Source organism: Saccoglossus kowalevskii, chromosome 12 (genome assembly GCF_978046115.1).
Source record: "Saccoglossus kowalevskii chromosome 12, keSacKowa6.1, whole genome shotgun sequence".
Lineage (NCBI taxonomy): Eukaryota > Metazoa > Hemichordata > Enteropneusta > Harrimaniidae > Saccoglossus > Saccoglossus kowalevskii.
In genome coordinates this window covers 30,128,707-30,153,184 of record NC_140652.1, presented here as the reverse complement: position 1 = coordinate 30,153,184, position 24,478 = coordinate 30,128,707, and the positions used below count along the sequence as shown (strand labels likewise).

Here is a 24,478-nt window from a genome sequence, read left to right as displayed (position 1 = left end):
ACAGAAATATCTCATGTTATAACCAGTTAGAGTTTCAATACAATTAGGTAGGAACTTATCCTCACGTATGTCTATAGTGTGCACATTAATTAGTTAGTAAAATATTTTAGTGTTGAAGAGGGAATTGTATAACTGAGTATTTGTGAGCAAATTATGTTTGATATTGTATCTGGGTTTCGAAATACCTATAGCATATTTCACTAGGCATGCATGATTGCAACCCAAATTGGGTTAATATGTTGATTTCTGTATTTTTAAAAGGAGGCATACTGAAAAGATGTTTATGGAGAGATACCGTCCATTGGAAATAGGCGGAGGATGGGGAACAAATGTTTTGCCGATGGGTGGGAATTGAATCATTCTTTGAGAGAGCAGCCAATGAACAGCTTTTATTTGCACCCTATCACACTATATTGATTAATATACGTTATACAAAACATAGAAGTATTCTGAAACAAAATGAAAATGTTAGGAGCATCCGCTATACGCAAGAATACGTAGCACTAATATCTCAAGAGGTGCACGACTCACAGGATCACTAATCAACTAGTTATGCCAGAGAGAGGTTAATGTGTTATTGACTGGCCGAGTTGGGCTTGTCAAGTGAAGCATAACGAGATCGTATGCACACAATTCTTCCTTACGGGAATTTAATGAATTACTTGACCTATGAAGAGCACTGAGGCTCTTAAAGAATATATGTGAGCCTATAGGTACAAGTGAAAGAAACATGAGGTCGTACGTCTCTTGTACCAGGAACAGTCAACGTAGATTTTTTTTTAGAGCAGTGTAGCACTGTGTTGTGTCTTGATGGTATGGGGGTAGTTGAGCATAATGTTTAGCATAATACTAGATATTTTATGACTCGTTTTGACTGACTATTTAGTCGAACTATTTAAGTTTTCCGTAGATTATCAACTAAACCATGAAACTTCCGTTATCTCTGCATGTCATGGCGCAAATTAAACAAATACCATTTATATGAGCGCGAACATTAGAGTACGTACAAAGATGGTTTATATCATACTTCATTGAAAAGTTATTCACGTGGATCCCAACAGGCAACTGAAATTGCACTTCATACTTAATAAACACCACGTTAACAGTTCGTGTTGATACCATTGGCCGGCAGCGTAAGTTACAAAACATGAGTACCGCCAGCAGTTTAATTGGTTGATAGGAACATTTTTTAAATCTATGTACACACAAGAAGCAGTGATATTAATAATAATAATAATAATAATAAAAATACGTTCATTCATTCTGAAGTAAGATATACAATATTCTGTATGATACAGTTATATGAAGGGAGGAATGAATAAAATAAATAATTAAATAAATAATGGCTAAATAACTAAATTATTTTCATGCAATAAATGTAATTTTAAACGTTTTCTAAATTTCGATACATTTGGTATTGATCGTATGTCAAGGGGGTTACTGTTCCAGATTTTCGCTCCTGTAAAACAAGTAGCAAACTGTCCCGACGTTGTGTTAGCTCTGTCAAGATAGAAGTGTTGCTGGCGTTGTTGTCTAGTGTCGTGGTCACGTTCAAGTGGTCGGAAGTAATAACACAATAAATGCGGTGAATTTTGATATGTAAGATTATGAATGAATGTAGCGACTAAGAGTTTTATGAGTATAAATATGTCAAGAATATGTAGTTGTGAAAAAAGATTAGCTTAATTTTCGTTGCGTGACTTAAACAACATTATACGGACTATATACAGTCACTCAATAAACAATTTAAATGCGTTGAATATGTACTACCCCAAATCTAAGTCTAAGTTTCTTTTTTCCCCTGAAAAGTATGAAAAAGATTGGAATCATCGACGAAAAGTCGGAAATCAAAAAAAGTTGAAGAATAGGTCATTTATATAAATGAGAAAGAGCATGGAACCTATGATTGACCTTTGTGGAACCCCGTGGCAAGTATTAGCTGTCGTTGATTAGGTACCCCCGGAATATTGTGAATGGCCATGTAAATAGTTTTCAATCCAATTTTGACCTGGACCTCTAAACTCATAGTTATATAGCCTGGATAGCAACATTTCATGGTCCATTGTGTCGAAAGCTTTGCTAAAATTAAAGAACTAACCATGTGTTGGGTTATCCTGAACAATTTGACACAATAAATAATTAACTATGTTAATCAATGATAACTTGTTACTTTGATTCTTTCGGAAACCATATTGATGCTTGAACAGGATATCATACTTTTCTAAATATGCAAGTAATTGTTAACTGACAATACTTACTTTGCTAAACAAGGGTAAAATTGAGACGAGCCTTTTGTAACTCCTGAGGAGTAAGATCTATTCGTTTTATGATTTGGCGCTGTTTCAGTGCTATTTTACTTCTTGGTGTATAGCGCCCTCTGGGGTTAAAGGACTAGCCTATTGTAACTCTAGAGGAGTGAGATCTATTCGTTTTATGATTTGGCGCTGTTTTAGTGCTATTTTACTTCTTGGTGTATAGCGCCCTCTGCGGTTAAAGGACTAGCCTATTGTAACTCTAGAGGAGTGAGATCTATTCGTTTTATGATTTGGCGCTGTTTCAGTGCTATTTTACTTCTTGTTGTATAGCTCCCTCTGGGGTTAAAGGATGATTAAATAGTGATGACGCAGTTGTAATGTGCGTCTACTTTCTCTCGTTTTTCATGACTATAAGCTGTGACCCGGAAACGAGGTATGATTTTATAGTTTTATGAATAACATCGATTTCAGTCGATATGATTTTGTGTAATTTTGAAGTCTTTTACATGATAAATCGAGAGTTTTCTGATCGTGAACCCAAGAGGTATAAAATGGTGTATTGTGTTGGTCTGACATATGACCCCAATTCGTTCGTACTTGTATTGGCCATTGATGGCGTTTTACCGCACTATCCTATATTTTTATTGTATTTATTGTTTTATTTTGCTTCACAATTTTACGTGACTGCAATTGTGATTACCAATGTGAACTGTGATTAAGGACCACATGACGAATTTAATGTGATTCATGTGAATAAGTTGAACACAGTGAAGAGTAAATAAAACTACATATTGGCGATATAGAACTGAGTAATCTGTCACTATTTTAATCAACACTCATCATATAAGACACCTATAATTTCCTAACTGGTCTTTTCCGAAAATGAGCATAACTTTGGCAACCTTTAGTACAGAGGGGAAAATGCCGGACGTAAACGAGCAATTAATAATATGGGCTAAATGACTGCTAATAGTATCCGCAGCATCAATATGAAATCTCACCCACTAGCTTTCTGCTTAATCGGAGAAGATTTTTTTTTCTATTTTAGTCACTAGTTGAAGGAAAAAAGAATTTGGCAATTGATGACCAAGATAGTCATTGAAGTCGATGTTGGTACAGGAGATGGCAATTGCTAGGTTTTCACCAATATTCACAAACAACTCATTGAAACCCTGTACCACATTCAGCGAATGAGTTAGAACATATTCTATGCCATTATCATTAACATTCAAGTGGTCATTTAACTTGTCGGGTCCCCGTTTCTTTCCAGTAGGTCATTCACCACATTCCATGTTTTGTTTGTGTTGTACTGATTAGTAGTAAGTAAATTAGAATATTAATAGTCTTTTGCCTACATTGGTTAGAGCATTTCTGTGAGAGTTAAACTTAGAAACTCCATATAATTTTTGTTTCAAAGATATAGATTTCACGATAGCCTTAGTTATCTAAGGTTAACTATTCTATTTTACTCTGAAGGTTTTAATTCTAAGTGGGGCATGCTGATCACAAACTTCACTAAAATGTTGGCAGGTGACTCGTATGCAGTTTCTGTATTATTGCTCACATTATGCCAACAAGGCTATAAATACTCAATGCAGAAGCGGCAAAGGGACATTTTGCATGGGCGCGATCTCCTCACCATCTCTCGGACCGAAGGCGCAACTTTACTATAGGGGTCCGGGCCATGGATGCTGCGACTTCAGCGAACAATCTAGCAAAAAATGAAATCTGAATCCTATGAAACGATATATATCTGAAATTTTCTGCATTTTGAGCGAATACTTTTGCTGACACAATGGGTTTCAGCTTGATTTGAGGGATGTGTGTGTATCACATACCGTTACGCTATGGCGTTACATCAATATTCATTTGTTGGGAGCAGGAGTAAATTGATACATGAGTAAAGGACAGTATTATTTTGCCAAATGTGACTGTAGATTTACTTTGCTTAATACATTATCGGTTGATATTAACATTTTCCTTCAATGTTGATATTTAATCGAGATCTTATACGACTTAACACCCCACAAGGAATGCTGCTGAAATTATATCATTATTTGCATTGTGTGTACTTGTTGCTATGTACGGTAAAAGTCACATAGAAACCGGGGAAACGCGACAAAACATATATCTTTATCCACAGCGCGTTGACTCTTATGTCAAAAAATGCGACACTGTTTTCTTACACCAACACTGTAAAATTAAATAAATATAACTTAACAGGTTAGTCTTTTATGCTTTTAACACCATCATCACATATATGATATAGTTCCTTGCAGACTGAGCTTTTCTTGAAACTTCACTACATTATTTTAAATCTGTTTTCCTGTAACTCATTGGCTATTTTAACGATGAAGTGAAACATGTTCTCTAATAATAAAAAATAAACAATGCTAATATAGATGAGACAATAAAAACAATTTTAGCTCAGTGTAAACGGATATATATAGGTGTATACATATATGACAAGTACATTAAACGATTACCTTAATACTTGTTCTTGAGCGGCTGTAAGATATATTCTGTATACAAAAATAGTTCAAGGGAAAATAAAACGGTTGTCAAGATTTCTATCTGTGATCTTTAATTTGATTGGCTGACAGTGCCGTCAACGTACAAGAATACAGCTGCCCTTGAAATTCTATACAATCTATACTTGAGAGCTAAGTTTGTTTTGATTATAGTGTCCCGGTTGAAAAAACAGCAACATTTCTTTATTCGGGAAATGTCATCAAATAAATCGTTCACTTGGTTTAGATCGGTTTAAATGAATGCGAGACTAATTCAAACATAGATTTAAAATGTAGATGGCAATTTTTCGTACAAAAATGATCATTTCGTATATTACTGTATACGAATAATTGACACATTGGTGTAATAATAATGTTCTTTTTTTCATAAACGATTAGATTTGAAGAGAGATAGAACTGCTCGCTTTGTAAAAAAACACAGTCTATGAAGGAAAAACTATTTTGGGGTATTTCCTTGCTCAATAATGTGCACTCGTTGCGCATACGTAAAATACAGGGGTGGTTATGAAAATAGTTGGCGTAACTAGTGTTTCCATCAAGCATAAATCACAGTATTCAGCAAATTTACAAGGCCTTTGCGGTGCAGGGTTGTATTCGTTGATGTTAAGCCATTTTTTTGGGGGGATGAGTATGGGTGGCATCATTTTAATTATTTTTTTCGAGCTAAATTAATAAATGTTTCTAGAAAATAAATTTAGTTTTTGATTTTAATGTCAAATGTCTGTATTTGTATTGTATTGTTCTCAGACATTTTTAAGGGTTAAAAATTATTTATTTATTTATTTATTTATTTATTTATTTATTTATTTATTTATTTATTTATTTATTTATTTATTTATTTATTTATTTATTTATTTATTTATGTGCAATCGTTCATTTGAGATAGATAACTCAAAATATTTAATATGATACTTGTTAGCTCTGACTACAATGTAACTTTGCAATGTAGAAGGCCGAATCGCATACTTGACCTCTATATGCAGGTTCATATTACAAATATCACATTACAGCAATTAGACATTTACTACTTATTACCATCTTGGGCGACAGTTTTGAAACCGTTATATACTAAATTGAAATCAGCACACTATAAAGTATTGTGCCAAGATGAGCGATAATCTATTTTTGAAAAACAACATTGATACACAAGATAATTATTACAGTGATGACTATTCGTATTACCTCTCCGATGAAAGTTCCACAAACATTACGCCAGCTTATAAAAGCTTCATTGACATACAGTTCGACACCTTCTACTGCAATTCTAACCACAGAGACATCTTGTATCGGCAAGTAACCGAACAGCAGATTAGAACTTGCGAAGAAATAAGTATTCGTCACATATATTATGTTCTTCGATTACATTGTAGCAGTATGTCAGTGTTTAAAAATACGTGGATATATTCGATTGTCACCATGGTGTAGTGATTCTGTAAATTTATAAACACAGTAGCACAGTGACTGTGACACGTAGGTACATCTGATTTAAATCATCGCGTTGTAGCCGCACTAGTTTAAAAAAGATATTCAATAATATCGTAATAATGATATTAGATAGAGAAAAAAATATTCATTGTTTATTCTCGAGTAAGTGTGTATAAAAATATGTTTCCGCCTCGCACAGAATGGTTTAATTTGGTCAATATTCTCAGATCGAGGAGCCATTTGTAAGCGGCGAGCAAACTCAGTTTTGTGATGATTTTGCTCATCTTTGCATATATAATAATTAAATGATGCACAGCGATGATCGCCACATTTAGCTTAGCGTAAATTTGCTCATTGAAATTTGTTTGCATTTTATTTTACTTTGTTATCAACAAACATTTGTATTTTAAAAGGTTAGAGGGAAGATGCTGGAATGTATATAGTATGACACACAGTATATTAAAAAGAGACATCTGAACCATAAACTTAACACAGAACAAAGACAAAAATATAATTAATACTATTGCGTTTCAAATTAATAGTCAGTCACGATAATTGTGGAGTCATGGCGCAGATGTTCAAGGCAATGTATGTATGATTAAACATTTTCCCTTTTTGGGGTTCAAGCAAACAATTGAAGCGTCGAGTTAGAATAGCAGTACATCGGGAAAAAATGTTAGTGACCTTAAAGCCGCAGTCGACACCCATACTTGGCAAGATTATCGACTTTCCAGATATGGATGTATTGACTCAGCAGTATGATGTCAAATAAGCAGGCATATGCAAGTTATTTTTAAGTTCAAATTTAGATTTAAAACAAGCCTGCACAGAGTGTGTGACATCGTTCCGAAAGCCTGACAAAAGTTATCATCGGCCGTTAAAACATACTTCCAAATAACATCTAACTAAAACTATATATTTGTTTATATATTTATTGACTACAGCCTTCGTAGTTACCCTGTCCGCGTTCGAAATTGTGTGTGTGTGTGTAGGAGGGGGCACAATACCATCAAGCATGTGTATATAAAACACACATGAACACATTTTCAGGTGTACCATAATCATCTTGGGCAGTACCATAACAATTTATCACTGTAACAAGTAACCTGTAGAATGCTGTGTGGGTAATATTTTATAGTATTGATTTTTGTTGCATTTGCAGCAAATAGTTACAAAACAATGAGAAATCTATAGGATTGGATATACCTCTCAGCTGGCTTCGCATGCATAGTTCAAGCCTGCTTAACTGGTGCTTATACCAGGATTTAGTTACAGTACCAAGACGGGCTGTGGTTACAGCTTAATGTTCCGAGTAATCGCAAGAAATTGACATTACAATAGAAAATAAAAGACTGGCACTCCCATGCAATTAATAGCAAGTGAAATTTTGAAGACACCGATGTAGGCAATGAATAACTTCAAGTTTGTATAAAGACGAGGTAGTTTATTTAATCGGTGCTGAACTAGAGTCTGAAATTATAATTACGTTTGTTGTCATTTAATATATTTATTTCAATTTCTCCTGAAGTCAAATAGAATACACTGGTGAAAAGATGTGTAGTGTACATGGAGGGGTAGGGGTGAATGTCATATAATTTGTTCATTTTTAACTCTCATTAGGTCTCATACAATTTCACTTAAATTATTTTCGCTGAAATGCATTACGTGTGGATCTAATTTTCACTGTGCTGTGTCAAGTCTCAATAGAGTATGAAGAAAATGGCATTTTCATTAGAATTTATTTTAGCGGAAAAATGTTTTAAATGAAAATGAAGCATTTCACATTATTACATATGTAATGCAGTTTATATTCGTTCGACCCTGAAATCAAAATCGTATTTCAACACACCATATGCAAATGAGGTCCAAGAGCAAACAAAGTAGTCCGTTTATGAGTAGCGTTTTTTGAAACATAGCAGAAATATAAGGACGATATTTTACCCTTGGGGTACATGGATATACTTGCCGAATAAAATGAAATTTGATAACAGCAATGGTATATTTAGGCAGTTATTTATTTTGAATAAAACTAATTTGCAAATCCCCAAATGTATCTCCTATGAATTTAGGATACAACACATCAGACGTAGCCCATTCTACTCAGCTGGAGTGTTGGCACAAAGTTACTATTTTAATTCTTGATATCTTTTTTTCATTAATAAGAAATTTGACCCCAAATCGGGGTAACTGTTGACCAGGAATGGCATTTTAAGTCTTCTGTGATTTTTTTGGCTGGGCCTTGGCAGGCAGGTCACACGTTCACTCTAGTTAGGTTGTTAAATCTGAAAACAAATTCTGGCCCATTGTTTCCATAGCAACAGCCAAAAACTGATGTATCACACCCTACATTTCTATAATTAAAAAGCACGGACGTGTTGGTAAAAAATGTACTGTTTTTTTATGTCTATTTTCGTTACCGAGAAAATTTACTTCAAAGTTTTCACCAGCAACGGCTTTTAACTTTTATTTTTTTGGCTTGGCAGATTTTGTTCATACTATATAGGCAGGTCTTACCGTCACAAATTGAAAAAAACAATCCTGGCACATCGCTACCATGGTCAAAAACTGTTTTTTTAATACTTTCGCCCCAAATGTATTACCTCATACCAGTCTTGTAATAGCAGTGTTCAAATGATCATACCTTTTATTTTGGCTACGTCGCACACCGGTAAGAGATCACCGGCGCCGACATTGTTACACTAAATCGACTGGAAGCCCAGATACCCGCCGATACCGCCCACCCCCCCCCCCCGCTCAGAGGGAGTGTGTACACTTGATTATAGTTCCTGTGCTCCCTGTGCTATATCAACGTAATCCCAACGCAACTTTGAACTTTTAATGGAATGTAAATGCTGCCTCCAATTTTTTTTTTGCGAACTTCGTTTACGGTGCCCATTTTAGTTATAAACCGACGTTAGTTTCACGTTCATGTCCCACCATGGCAACAGCCGAAGACGTGTTGCTTGTTTTTGAGCGGAGCGGATCTCCAACCAGACTACCGGCGTGTTTGCATTGGCATCCGAACTATGTTTATTTTGTGAAAACATTTTCGTCTGCTATTGTTATCCGGTTCAAATCGTTCAGCGACATTTTTTGCATATTAAGTGTACATCACATGAGATACTAAGAATGAGAGAACTTGATGTATGTTGATCACCTGGAAACTGAGTTTTATAAACCCTGAAGGGCTCTCGGAAGATCCTCCCGCAGTAAAGTTAACGATTTCCATCCATGGCTAGCAAGCAACATCACAAGCGAAGTTGTAGCGTCCACAGTCAGCTGGCGCACACGTGATAATAAAATAAATACGATATTTACTATATGGGGGCCGCCATCTTGAATGACGCATAAAACTAAATAAGAGACAAGTTGTGAAACGCGTTTTTCAGATTCCTACAAATCAGGACAAAAAAAAACAATCTTTCACAACAATACGGTCCGTTGGGGTTATATTAAGCCAACCGATAACAAAATTCGGCCGAATTCGTCGTTTTTGTGTGGGAAAATTCCTTGCATACAAACACCTAATTACGCGAAGAACCTTGAACACAAAGTCGGGGTATTCGAAACTAAAAATTGGCATTCCATCACAGCAGCCAATCAGCGACGGCCTAACGCTTAGATGACAATTTCGGTTTCAAATACCCCGGCTTAGTGTTCTAGGTTCTTCGCGTAATTAGGTGACGTTTCGATTTCTTGCTAGGGGCGTCACAATCATTGTAAGCTACATACGTTTTCCCCCATTTTGTGTTTTTACTGTTAACTACAATTCAATTTACAGTGGCCATAATTTGATCATCAATGTAATCCGATATTGCTCTATTCAAAGAATATGATGCTTTATTAGCAACTAGGAAAATTCTATCCTGCTACATCTTTCAAAAGAAGTATGCGCACACCAAAATCTGATGCAAAATAAAAACAAACGTATGATAATAACAAATAAGACCTATACCTAACTGTGTCTTTGTAGTAGACCTAACCGCATAAAGTATGCCTTACAACTCGTCTGCTCCAGCGATAACAAAAAGGTTTCTGATTAAATGAACAATTTATCACACCCAGGTGTATTAACAATACACAATGAGTATTAAAATTATTTTGATGAAATAACTAGAAGCACTATACATCCGTGTATTGATGTCGACAAACCTCAATGATGAATCAACATTTTTAAATCAATCACAACGTCTTTGCAAGTGCACAAGCCTAATATTACATTATTGACCTCTGAAAAGTCAATACACAAATATATTGACCGCCAACAGCGCGAATCGGATTGGGTGATATGGTTATTCTGTATAATAATAACAAATATTGATAGTTTGCATGACACTCCGCAATCAAACACTATTCTATATACACATCCTATATTCAACTCAGATATGAATGCCAGACACGAATATACAATAATTACGAAATTACTGAATCATACCTAGTTACCTGTGATAGTCTTTGAAAGAAATGCATTTTTATTTATCGACTTTTGAATTACCAGTGAATGTATATTGCTATATTATCACTGCTATTCTGTAGTTGTTTATGTACTTGTGTATTCTAATTTTTTTAATGCAAGTAGTCTAAATGGGGAATATGATCAACACTTTACTTGTGAATATTTGATACCACAAAAAGTAAATAGTCGCCCTCTGAGTTGGTCACTTTGATCTGTCCATGAAACACAATCAATCAAAAAATGAACTAATCTTCACTTCAATGTGAAGTTGAAATATGACTTTTAATTAATACATTCTATCTGTAGATACATTCAATAAAGTCCATATTCAACTCAAAGCTATAAACGCCACATTTTTATGTATGAAATTTGTTGAAACGTCTAACAATCAAACGATAACAATCTTGTTACACAGATGGTCTCAGATGATATAAATGTCACCTACCTGGTGTATTCGTACTGTAAATATATATATTTGCAGTTAGTGCGTCTGTATGCATGTATATGTATGCAATAGGCGGCAGCACCCAGGGGAGGGGCAGTCGCCCGTAAAAAAATGCGCGGCCACTTGCGCCAAGCACGAGGGATGCTGAGCAGATCCCCCTCATGCAAAACTTCGTGCCGCCGCCTCTGGTATGCATGCTTCCTCAAGTTCTAAGAATAGGGTGGAAAGAAAGTTAAGAAAGGGGGTGGATGAGTAGCAAGTACAGTAATATGGTGGATTACATTTAGAAATATTGTGGGTTGCCAGTTCAGAAAAAAGGGTGTGCAGACAGAAACTTTTTTAAATCGTTTTTATACAAGATAACCAGTAATAGGGTATACCGTTGGCCTACTTTGAATTTCAGTTTTTTTTTTTTGGAGTACGGCGGTTTCTTTATTGCAAATCTCAACTTTGACAATAATGACACATAATATATATAAAGTCATGGATATTTGCACTAAATGAATTCACCTAATCCAAGTTGTTGCCATACTGAGGACATTGAGTGAATATCAAGGACTGCAATTAATGGTTTTGCTTTTCAGCTTCTTATGTTTTTATTTACCAAACTCTGTTCATTGCAGATATACAGTTTTCAGGAAGAGCTAAAGTTGATGAATCCAGTACATATAAATCAAATACACGGACTAATGTGGCCCCACATGGTAAGTCCATAGATGTAGATTCATGTATTTCATTAAATTAGAAAAAAAAAATATTTTCTTCTATACTGTATATTGCTATTTTATCAAAGCTATCCTGTAGTTTTCTATCTCGGGAGAGGACTCACATTGACGTGCTATATGTATATGTGCCGCCAAAAGGGGTCCCGAATTCATCACTTCTGTCTGATGAAAAGGGGTATGTTATTTTACCCTGTCTGTGTGAAAAGGGCTATTCTTTCTTTCATTATTTCTGTCTGAAAAGGGTCAACAATCAGGAGAATGAAGCCGATTTATTCTTTCTGTAACTTCATCTCGATTATGCACCTTCGTATAGCCATTTTTTTATTTACTTAACTCTGTTCATTGCAGATACACAGTTTTCTGCAGGAGCTAAAGTTGATGAATCCAGTACATCTATATCAAATACATGGACAAATGTGGCCCCACATGGTAAGTCCATAGATGTAGATTCGTGTATTTTATCATCTTAGAAAAATATGTTCATATTTAATTTTAGTGCATTATCCATTCTATACACCAATATGCAATAATTACGAAATTACTGAATCATACCTAGTTACCTGTGATAGTCTTTGAAAGAAATGCATTTTTATTTATCGACTTTTGAATTACCAGTGAATGTATATTGCTATATTATCACTGCTATTCTGTAGTTTTCTATGTACTTGCGTATTCTAAATTATACAATGTAAGTAGTTTAAATGAGGGATATGATCAACACTCTACTTGTGAATATTTGACACCACAAAAAGTAAATAATCTCCCTCTGAGTTGGGCACTTTGATCTGTGCATGAAACACAATCAATCAAAAAATGAACTAATCTTCACATCAATGTGAAGTTGAAATATGACTTTTAATTATCTATAGATACATTCATTAAAGTCCATATTCAACTCAAAGCTATAAACGCCACATTTTTATGTATGAAATTTGTTGAAACGTCTATCAAACTAATGCCACACAAATAATATGATAACAATCTTGTTACACAGATGGTCTCAGATGATATAAATGTCACCTACCTGGTGTATTCGTACTGTAAATATATACTTCAGTAATTATTTGTTTGTACAAAATGCATTTATGCTTCAATGTGCGCTCAATGATATACCAAACCATCATTCTGATAAGTTCAAATTGCTAAATGTTGTTTACGCTCATGTGAAGCACATGATATGACTATTTGCAGTTAGTGCGTCTGTATGCATGTATATGTATGCAGTTGCGGCAGCACCCAGGGGGAGGGGACAGTCGCCCGTAAAAAACAAATGCGCGACCAGTTGCGCCGAGCATGTGGGATGCTGAGATCCCCCTCATGCAAAACTTCGTGACGCCGCCTCTGGTATGCATGTTTCCTCAAGTTCAGCGGTTTGCAAACAAACTCCGCAAATTATGTGATTTTCAGCATCCAAAAAGCTAAGTGTTTACAATAATTTGAATCCTTGTCTTTTGTGAATAGTTTCTGTTCTGCTTTCTCCAACTTATCGTGGTTTTAGGTGTACATTTGTCTGGTTTCATTTTCAGCTTTTTCGTTCTGCCGGATTTCGCCGAGTTGACATAATGGCCAATACCAAGAAGCATTCCCAAGGTGGCAACCCCTTTACATCATTAACAAGCAATCATAGTGTCAGGTGTGAGTCAGTGCCTGGCATAAATATTCAGTCATATGCAAAAAAAAACATATTGTCCGGTAAACGTTTGTTCAGAACCGCTGGTGAATCCAGCGACTAAGATTGTTTTGTTTGGGGTTCTTCCCTTTATTAACAACACGACCTTGGAAAGCAATTTGAAAAAATGATCGTGTTGTTGCGCGTTATAATATATTTCTCTAGGTTGTAAAAATCCTGTGTTAAAACATATAAGTAATAACTAAGTAATTCCGTAGAGAAGTGTATGCCATTCCGGATCAGAACAAAATGTACGATGTCATCATTTTAAAACATGAATACCGCCTATACAGAATTCCTATGTGACATCGGACGATAGTAACAAATGTCTTGAAAAAGGAGCACATTCGAAAAATTCATTCAAACTTTGCTTCTGATATTTCAATTACAGTTGTAGCCGTCAACATGTAAATACTGTTGTGAAAAATACTACCAGTGCAACTAGTGAAATAAGCACTATTAAAAATAAAACAAATGAAAATGTCAATGATATAAACAATCAACAAAATTGATCCATAAATAAACACTCAAAAACACAAATGATAAAATTAATTCCATTGAAAATTACTGGAACCAATATAGACGATGACAATGAACCAACGAAAGGCTTTTGATCGGGTTCACCATGCGATTATTTATTCAAATTACTATAGTCACTTTGTTTTAGTGTTAATTTTGTTAAATACATTTAGTTAACTTATTCTGACACACAAATACTGGTATGGGTGAATGACACCCTCACAAGTCCTGTTTTCTTTGAGATATCTGTCAAGGATCTTCTCTGTCTGGTCAGCTGTACAAGTTAACCACTTAACATCAGTTGGAACAATGAATGTTTAAAGGTTCTTGGGTCCGTGACCAATGATGGCCAAGTGAATTTCTGGAATCTAACATTTTTATCTCGCCCGCAACATCAAAGATGGAAGGGAAAGGCATATTAAGATAACAAATTCTGTCCGACATTGTCGTTGTCGTTTTCGTAGTTAATAATTGCTATTGTGTGCACAATAACTTCACTAATTATATTCCAAACTTTGTCACATTATTCATCAGTATAAAGTCTTCCCTGAGTATGAACAACAGATGTCCTGTATGAAAATATCATGCAAAAATTGAAAAAAATCTGATAAAATATTTTGTCTGTTTCTACTTGACTGGTCACTGGTCTCAGTGGAAATGTGCATTGTTGTCTGTATTCATTGAAGCAAATCATGTATCTTCTAATGATATCCTTGGTTATGTACCTCCCAAATCCCGTGGGATTACTGGACTGGGTTTCAAAACCAACTTATGCAACTCATGAGTTTTTCGCACAGTCTGATACACATTTGCAAACCCTAAATCTTTACAGAAAACAAGATAAGCACTTGGGTGCCAAACTTTGATCAAGATCTGAAGCTAATAGGAAATCTGATTAGTCCAAAGTTATCAAATCAAAAACAATACATAAAAAATACATAAAAAGCAAAACGTTGCATCCATATTTTGAAATGAAACTTGTACTCAAAAATAGGAATTCTGTATTTGACAAACAGTTCATTCGACAAATGAAAATTCATAGGAATTTCAGCTATTGGAACAGAATAATAGAGCTTTTATAATAATAATTTAAAAACGCACTTAAAAAAAAACAAAGATTTTCTGGTGTCTTGTATGATTTATGAATATATTCACTTCTAAATGCAGCAATTTTTTAGCTTATCATTTGAGTAATTGTCCATCGGCGTCCGTGTCAATGTTTTACTTTTTAGACTTCATGATTATAGCATGATGATATCTTCAATTCTCTAATTTTGGTGAATATTTTTGTAATTTTTGGTAAAATGTGATATTTTTGACTTTGAACCAATCCAATTGCTTTGATATTATACATATAGGTACTACATGTGGACCTCTCGGATTTGTTCATTTTATGTTGAAAACTACAAGTCTGATTGCTTTAATATTACATACACAGGTACTACATGTGGGCCACTCTCAGATTTGTTCATTTCATGATGATATCTTCAATACTTTAGTTTCAATATTTTTGTCATTTTTGGTAAATAGTGATATTTTCGACTTTTTGTTGAAAACAGCAATCCGATTGCTTTGATACTATACATATTGTTCATTACTAATGATATTTTCAGTTCTATAATTAGAATGTGCATTGCTAACAGCAGAACTATCTCAGCATACAGGCTGCTTGTTAGAGTGCGCTAATCTGTTGCCTTTGTTTAAAAACGCTTACTCGTATTCAAGTAAATTAAGGATATTTCTCGTGTTGTAGCCACGCCCACCTATCCTGAAACGGTCGACTGTTTCCGGATTTCCGACTCTCGCCGAAAGTGCGCCACCAAATGACAAAATGTGAGAGGAAATCATACCCCTGAGCCGTAATAACACTGGTCATTCAGTATACTTTTAAACAATATACATGTTTCGGTCTATTTTATTTTTTTGGAGGGAGAGTTTTTAGATGTTAAACGTATAGTCATAGTGTATGTATTCACAAGATTCTAATCGATCCGAAAGTGCGACAGCAGTGGACGAAAGCCACTTAACCTCAGATTCTTTTTTTGTTTGGAAAAACTGTCCTCGTCCATGAAAAACAACCGTAGGTTTAAAGAGAAATGCCGACAACGTAAACCTGGCGCAACACTTTTGAAAGAAATAGATTCCGGACCAGCCCATGATCACCGAGGCGGATTTCAGAAGAGAGAGAGAGAGACGTCCGGCAAGTGTTTCAAATGAGTTGACTTTTTTGCGATCCTGATTATCGTTTTATAGAGACCATTTAGTCCCTGTTAAGTAAAAGGTAGCAATAGTTTTGACAGTGACACGAAAACGAAGCGTCGGACAAACAGGAAATTACACAGCCCTTACACACTGCTAAAAGTTTCTGAATTGTTTGGGATTGGTGTTGAATGTCGAATTCACACCTCTCTTCTTGTTTTTACCTCCATACTTGCAGCTTGATCTGCGTAATAATTTGTAAAATAAGAATCCGGGCTTGGTCAATGTGTTACCACCAAATAAAGTTTTAATGTGATGTTATAATTATGACAATCACGCCAACTCGAATACACTCTGAATTTATCTGTATGTGTGTCGATCTCGATTATTTTTTTATACAATTAAAGGCCGCTTTTAACGTACTTGCCCTCGTCGTGACCCGACGCGTTCACCTATTTCAACAAAATGTCAATTTATTTCCACGAGGCGGTCATTTATTTAGTAATGTGATTTGTCGCTTTTTTAATTATTTTATAGTGATCACTATAGTCTAATGTTTAGAATGTCAAAATATGTTCTCTTTTATTTTAATTTTGAAAGTTTTACTCAGACGATCGATGAAATAAAACAGTGTAGTGACGTGCCTAGTAACCTGCCAAATAACGAGATAATTCCGATGTCAAATTCTATTTTGTCCAGCGACAGTGTACAAACGTGCTCCGGCAACTGTGACGACCTCGGTGACCAACTACACTAGAACGGACATATTCCGCATCTAACTCAACCCCATGCAACAAAAATTGTGTTCGTTATGGTCCATTCGTCCTCGACGAACAAGTACGTAAGTGACAATTTAGTCAAAGACGAGAAAACTGTACAAGAAATTTGCCTTATTTACACGTATCGGCAATGCAAGCTGCCATGCGACTTCCCCCTTCTGACGTCACAAGGTCATGCTTAGAAACATAAAAAATAATAATATTTATGTATCAATGGATAATTTTAGGCGTGAAAATAGCAGCCATTTCACAGGCACTTTAATTACAATCAAATTCTTGTCACACAACTCCAACCACCCAAATAGCAAAGGTACTATATGTCAGTGGCGTCATATAATCATTATTTCTGAAAATATTAAGAGAAAAAACGTTTGAAGGAGATAGATCAAATTACATGAATGCATTAAACACATTCTGCCATTAATTCATGAGTAGCCCTTATATAATTAAGGTAGAGATGCAGTTTACCTGACAGGTATTTTAATTAGTTAATTAGAAAACCAAGATGACCTCCCTTGTCCACAAAACTATATATATGTTTGGAAAGCTTATTGTATGAATTTTAAAGTTTTGTTAGTATTTTTTTTATGGACACTGTAGTTTGAAATATGCACAAAAATGTGCTTTTTTGGTCAAAAGTGATTTAAAAAAAAATAGCTTCTAAACCATGCTTCTGTTTCCTGTCAAAATTGGTTTATGGGTACATCTGTTTACTATGAAGAAAGCGCCGTCTTGAAAACTGTCTACCAGTTGTCAATTTTGTAGGGCAGCAGCCCAAATATCACTACTTCAAATTTATGCATAAATTAACACCCGGGCTAGTTGTCTGTACGATTGCTGTAACACTATTCAACTAAAAACAATGCCACGACGGCGTTTTGAAAATAAACACATTGTCAATCATTTGTGAAAATTTCAAAACAAAAGGTCAAAGCGTCTGCATAACAATCAACTCAGTAAGAAGTTTGCTAATGCTCATAATTAAAATGGCTGTTACAGTTTCAAATTTAAATGTATTATCGTTTTGTAAATCCCGTCATTTTTTTTTTCACCATTTTTTTCATTATTTATGTGCAGCCTTGCTAAATCTTGCTAAGCATTCAAAAGAGAGATGTTTGCACCTGTTATCTATATTTTAAAATTGTCTTTTGATTATGTTCCACTATTCACAATTCTACAACATTTTAACAGTCTATAGCCAAGACTTTTCGGATAATGAAAAGCAAAAAAAAAATCCCTCCCAAGTGCCCACGAACCTGAATCTCTACCTTAAAATACAATTGCCCTGGCATTAGCAGTATGACAATATGAGAATGCAGCCTGGCTGGATAATATTATTCTTCGAATATATTTCTTGGCGAGATCTATTGTCATCAAGAGCAATGGAAACAGAGCTCAAGTTTTCACGATTTGTAGCTTTTAATGGAAAACATGTTACAATACTACTACATGTTTTCGATGGAAAGGGTACAGTGAAAACATGTAACCAACTGAGTACTTTACTTTTCAATAAAAATACTGCATACAACTACATGCTTCTCAATGTAGGTAGGAGACATAAAATCTAAATTAAAGCAAACATTTTTTTTCAATACACTGTGTACATTAGCAGGTATTTTATTTAAAAACTGAATACATAAGAGAGTGGATTAAACCAAAATTTGCAAAATTATATTTAGAACTCAACAGCACAATTATATTAGTTTCAAACTAGGCTAATCATTTCACAGCTCATGTGTATAGTGTTTGAAATCACCTTGTTCCTAACTGTTCCTAAACTATACATTTTGGAGCGTTGTGTTTCCTATTATTTATTATATTTCTAAGCTCAAATGAAACTGGCTCATGCAAATCTGAGAAGTTCACAAATACAAAGAAACTTAGAGAACCGCTGCACACTATGCTAAATAATTTGTCCGAATATTTTGTGTTAAAATAAGATTATATATTTAATGAGTGCTATGACCATATATGATCATTGAACATATTACCAATTTATCTTGTCTAATGCTTCAATATAGCGTTGGTTCCATGCATGTACATGCAATAGTGTTTGAGATATTGGAGACATGCATATTTATTGAGTTCTATGACCATATATCGTCAACAAATATGTTGGCCAATTCTCTTGACCTTTACCTTTAATATAGCGTTTGTTCCATTTGTGCACATGTAATTGTGTTTACGATATAAGAGACATGCATATTTAATGATTTAAAATCTGTTTTAGTCACTTTTCAGGGCGCAATATGTAGAAAGTCTATCGAATTTCCATGTCATTTGGACAGTAATTTTATGACTTATATCTATTTTAGTGATTTTTTGACCATATGAGGAAAAGAAATATAGCTGAAAATGCCTCATGTTCGCTTAAGTTTTTTTCATGAATATAGGTAAGCACATACCACAATTGCTACATAAACAAATTTGGAGATTCTAGACTCTCAGAATGTGGTGCAATCGAGCACTTCCGGATTTTACTAAATCCAAGATTGCGGCCGAATGACGTTACATATCGAAGATCGGAACCTTTGACGTTTTAGGGAGTTGCATGTAGGTTGTGTGTGTAAAGTTTCAACCCGTTTTTGAGAGGAAAAGTTCTGAACATTTTGAAAAACGACAGAATATTTTAACATTACGATAACAAAAGGTTAATAAGCGCAGCAATTACCAAAGCGTTTTGACCAAATGGACTCGAAACCCTAATAAACGGAACAATTAAAAAAAAGGTTTTGACCAAATCGACTCAAAACCCTAATAATAAACACAACAATAACAAAAGGGTTTCGACCAAATAGGCTCGAAAGCCTAATAACAATATGCTTTGAAGCCTGAAAGGTCGTGAAATCTAATAAACCGTCTAATTTGACAAATTTACAAAATTACCACACAAAGATCACTGAATGAATAGTAAAGCTACAGTTGGCAAATCAACCTCAAAATGCATCTCATATTAATACAGTGGGTATCGCTTCTAATGGATTTGGTTCCTGATGAAACTTGCAAAAATACACTACACACATTGTTATTGTATTCATGATGATTATGTTGTATATCATTAACTAGATGCAACACATCTTCATCTGAGGAAAGCAAGTTACTAGTTAGATACATGTAGTAAAAGAATCATTTGACTATCAGATTTAGACTAGATCGTACAAACAATAATGAAAGAATTTACTGACTATATCCAGTATGTCTTTCAATGTTAATTTCTAGCACACCATACACATGAACTATTTGTAATGTTAAAAAGAACCATGCCACCATGCTTTCTGTAACAGCTCATTGAAAAATGAATTCAGGATAAGCAGGCAACCATTTCATATTCGTTAATGGTGGTAAAAAATTTATGCCATTCTTCTACTGTTGATCCTTGAATGCTATGTTTGTACAAGTCTGGAACATACTTCTGAAAGCAGGAATGTGTTCCACATCAGAAATTGTTCGTAATAAACAAATTGATAATTTATTTGTTTCAATCAGTACTTTTTCTTTTCTAATTTTTAATATCTTTCCCAATATGAATTTATTTTGCTGGAACTCTCCACCTCCAGCAACATTTACAGTACCTTACTGGCACTCACCACTCCCAGCAACATTTACAGTACCTTACTAGCACTCACCACTTCCAGCAACATGTACGGTACACTGCTGGCAATCCCCATTTTCAGGAAAATTTACAGTATCGGGCCGATCCTTCCAACCTTCTGTGACATAATCATCAGTGTTTCAATATATGTTTAAATTCACTTTGTTGGGGATTGTTTTGTATTGCTAACGAAGGGAAGACGCTGTACGAGTATTTTGTTTAACACTATATTTTATTGCACACTGAAACAATTGTCCTGCTAATATAATAGTCATCGAAGTCACAATGCGTGTACAAGTCCCTGGCCAAGATTCATCATTGTATTCAGTTCCACATGATTCGATTATATCTTTTTATTTTTACAGCTACGCACAATATAATGTTCCCAATTCCAAGTTAAATTGTTTGGGTTCTAGGCTTTGGAAGATTTTCTGCCATTTTAGGATCATTCTGCCTAATATAACCCTTTCTTGTAACATTATGGAGTGCGTGTTATCATCTGCAATAACAATATATTAACATGGTGTTTACAACTACTGAATTTAAATACACATTGTCACAATTGTCTAGAATAACTAAGCCTGCAGAATACGCTCAGTCATATTCTGTAAATAAAGACTTGAAATTAATCGTTCCAGAAAAGTACATGGGAGCTTGATATGAAGCTCAAGCTCTGGCATGATTTGGTCAATGCAGCATTATTTTTTAAACTAATATCATCAGAATGATATATTAGATGTTCTTTTGAACTGCAAAAAATATGTGCATGTTCAGTATTTGAGATTTCGTTAGACATTGACGGTAGTTAGTAGCCATATCAGAGCATCACAAATATTATTATGAGGGTGATGTTACAGAAAAATGTTCAGTACTAGAGTTTAGAAAAATAAAAATTCATTTGCACATTCCAGATTTCTCGAATTTAGACAATAACAAATCTGCACGATTAAATCTTAGGAAAAAATATTTCACACCGTGCAAAACAACTTACAGCAAGTTCTTAAAAAATAAAAAAATTGTGGAAGGAAAAACATAAATTGTGCTCAGTTTTTCTTCTATCGCACCACTCAGAGTTTCGTGACGTGAGGCTAGATGATTAGGTGTCATACGCGAGCGTTGATACGAGTCACGCACGCAGTACATGCTTATTTGACAATTACAGTAGTACAAATAAACCATTCAGTAGTCTAGAAAAAATATACAGACAAAATCGATGGAAGCAGAACATCACAAACCCCAACAAGGGAGTCAGACCAGGTGCACGTGAAGGACAAACACCCACACCAAGTCACAGAAATAAACACGACCACATACATCAATCAACAAACAAATCTGCAATCAGACAGAAATCCCATAGGAAACCACCAAATCATGATAGTGGCCAAAAAACTTCTTAAATGCACTTTTAAGCCGAGGAATCAGAAACCCTTGGATCAACTTGGCAGTCAATAGCCGAAATCTGGTGAGGAAATCTGAATACCTAGAACATGTTCCCGAGTAACGCACACACAAGCTGTGAAATATGAACTCCTTAAGTTAACATTAGCAAAAAAGTGTTCCACTGCTGTCAAATTCGAGTAGTTGATCAAATTATGAAGCATAATTCAGTGTGTCAGTAGTATCCTTAATTTGAAGTTCATTAGGATAAATAGCATGTAAATATCTACTGAACTAAGGATTGTGCAGTGACAGAACATCATCAATATAACGAAATTGAAGGAACAAGCCAGTTTCTTGGTTCCATGTTTCATTAAACCTTCAATGAATTCCGCTTCATAAGAATACAAAAACAAATCGGCAAGCAAAGGGCGCAATTAGTGCCCATTGGAATACCAACAGTTTGCTGAAAAACATGCCCACCAAAGAACAAATATGTTGTCAATGAGAAAATTAATCATTTTCACTGAATCGTCTTAAGTATACTTCCGTCTTGAATCTGATTCAAAGTAGCAAGATATACGATTCAAGACTAAATATGGACGTCTGCCATTTTTGTAAAAGAAACATTGAACAAATTTAACCTTAAAGCCTGCTTAAAGTTGGGAATGTGGTATATTGGTATAAAGCGTGGAAAATCATATGTGTGTTTATTATGGAAATTACTGAGAGAACGAGAACTCTTTTTCAGTCTTTTAAAATCCACAACAGCATGTGTATAAATCTTATTTCCTTGACTGCAGTAAGTAGTGTTGTTAATAGCTTAGAAAGTGGTTTGGTGGAACACCTAGAAGACCCAGAAATATATCTATGTTCATAAGGTGTCCAGTAGAGAATTGGCAAGCCGAGTTCGTCATCCTGTATATCAATACCAAAGGACAAGAGAACTGACCTATGATTTAGTAATGTATCCTCTTCGAACAGTGCAGTGATTGTATATGTTGGGTCTCCACCTTTGTCACATATACCACGTTCTTTAGCAAGCAGTCGATATAATAATTTTTACAGACAAATTCAATGTTATTAGGGGCTTTGTCAGCAGGAACAGCAGTATATTTATTGTGAAGGGTGTGAAAATCAACAGCAACACTGGAATCTCTGAAAATGATCCTGGCATTCATTTTCATAGTTTTATTGAGCTTTGTGATTCGCTTTTGTAGTTCTAAAGAAAAGACTTTCAAGCTCAACATCCTCACGCCTAGCCCATTGTCTAGCAAAGTCCTCAACTGAATCCAAAATGGAAATAAAATTACAATTCCATTTTATTGACTGGGCGAGTCGATATTTAAGACCTTTCGCCAAAAGTTGTCCAAGTCTAACATTCTTGACTATGCCAAGGTCTCCAGTAATAATAATGTGTTCAACAGGGGTGTGCAAATGAGGAGAACTAGAGCAAGAGCAGAGTGGTTGAGGATTATTTTTTAGATTATCAATATCCAGGCAGGTGTAGTAGTTGAACATTCGAAATGCAATGGGTTTAGTATAGCTGTAGGAAATCGAGGGGGCTTACTGATCTACAAAATATGGTAGCACCAGATTTGTAACCCCTTTATTGTTTAGAATATTGCTGACGTTGATGGCATCAACGCCTTTGTTAAAAAAATATTTTCACAAAGGAGCATTTTGATTGCGATGTTTCTAACAACAGATTGATTTTGCATTGTTCAAACAACAGACAGTGGCAGTAATACATTTTAGTACGAATATAATGGACACCCAAAGGTTTTTGCATATGGTCCAATAGACCTTTAATAGACACGTCATTAATAGTATGTAATGTATAATGTCTATGCCCATGGCTTCTCCTTCTCGGTGACTTGTGGAAGATATCCATTACATTGACTGAACTACAACCAGGACTAGTAAGACTACTTACACTGCCGATCTTTCATTGCACCCATAAGGTGCGGCAGTACCTAACTTTCGAATCTAAAAATCTTCTCTACCTCTGTGGAAATGTGTACACAACTGAGGAATGTTCATTGCGTGATAGATTTTCTCAATAATGCGAACTTTTTTGAAGAGAATGAAATGGTCTTGTTGGTTAAAATGCTGATAGATCAGCTGATTATCGCGATGATTAATTTCAAAACAGTGACCGTTCTTCCTCTCGTTTAATTGTCCACCTGTAATGTTTTCCATGCTGTTTATTTGATATTATTTACATAGTTACTAATGAACCACCCGTTGAGATATCATGAAACTTTTCTTGTTTGTTTTAATGAACCACAAAGCTATTTCTTAATTCAAAGCACTCCTGATAAACATCTCCGCCATTCATTGGATATTAGAAGTCACCTGATAAGTAGGTCATTAAAAAACCCTGCAAAATGTCATCACCAAAGCAGTTGCATTTTGAATGTGATAAATTAATAACACATAACGCATCATAAAAAAAACACCAAAAGGATTACACCATCAGTCCAATTTTACAAAACACAATCAT

The 24,478-nt window shown here is 34.9% G+C and overlaps 1 protein-coding gene across 1 annotated transcript in view; it reads left to right on the top strand.

Annotated features, from left to right (window-relative positions):
- The first annotated feature begins 277 nt into the window (after nucleotides 1-277).
- Nucleotides 278-24,478, top strand: part of LOC146735715 (tryptase-like) — a 40,559-nt gene continuing 16,358 nt past the window's right edge. Inside the window, exons 1-3 of the mRNA XM_085506270.1 lie at nucleotides 278-344; nucleotides 11,736-11,816; nucleotides 12,186-12,266. Coding sequence (XP_085362396.1) covers nucleotides 278-344; nucleotides 11,736-11,816; nucleotides 12,186-12,266 — 229 coding nt within the window. The remainder of the gene's footprint in view (nucleotides 345-11,735; nucleotides 11,817-12,185; nucleotides 12,267-24,478) is intronic.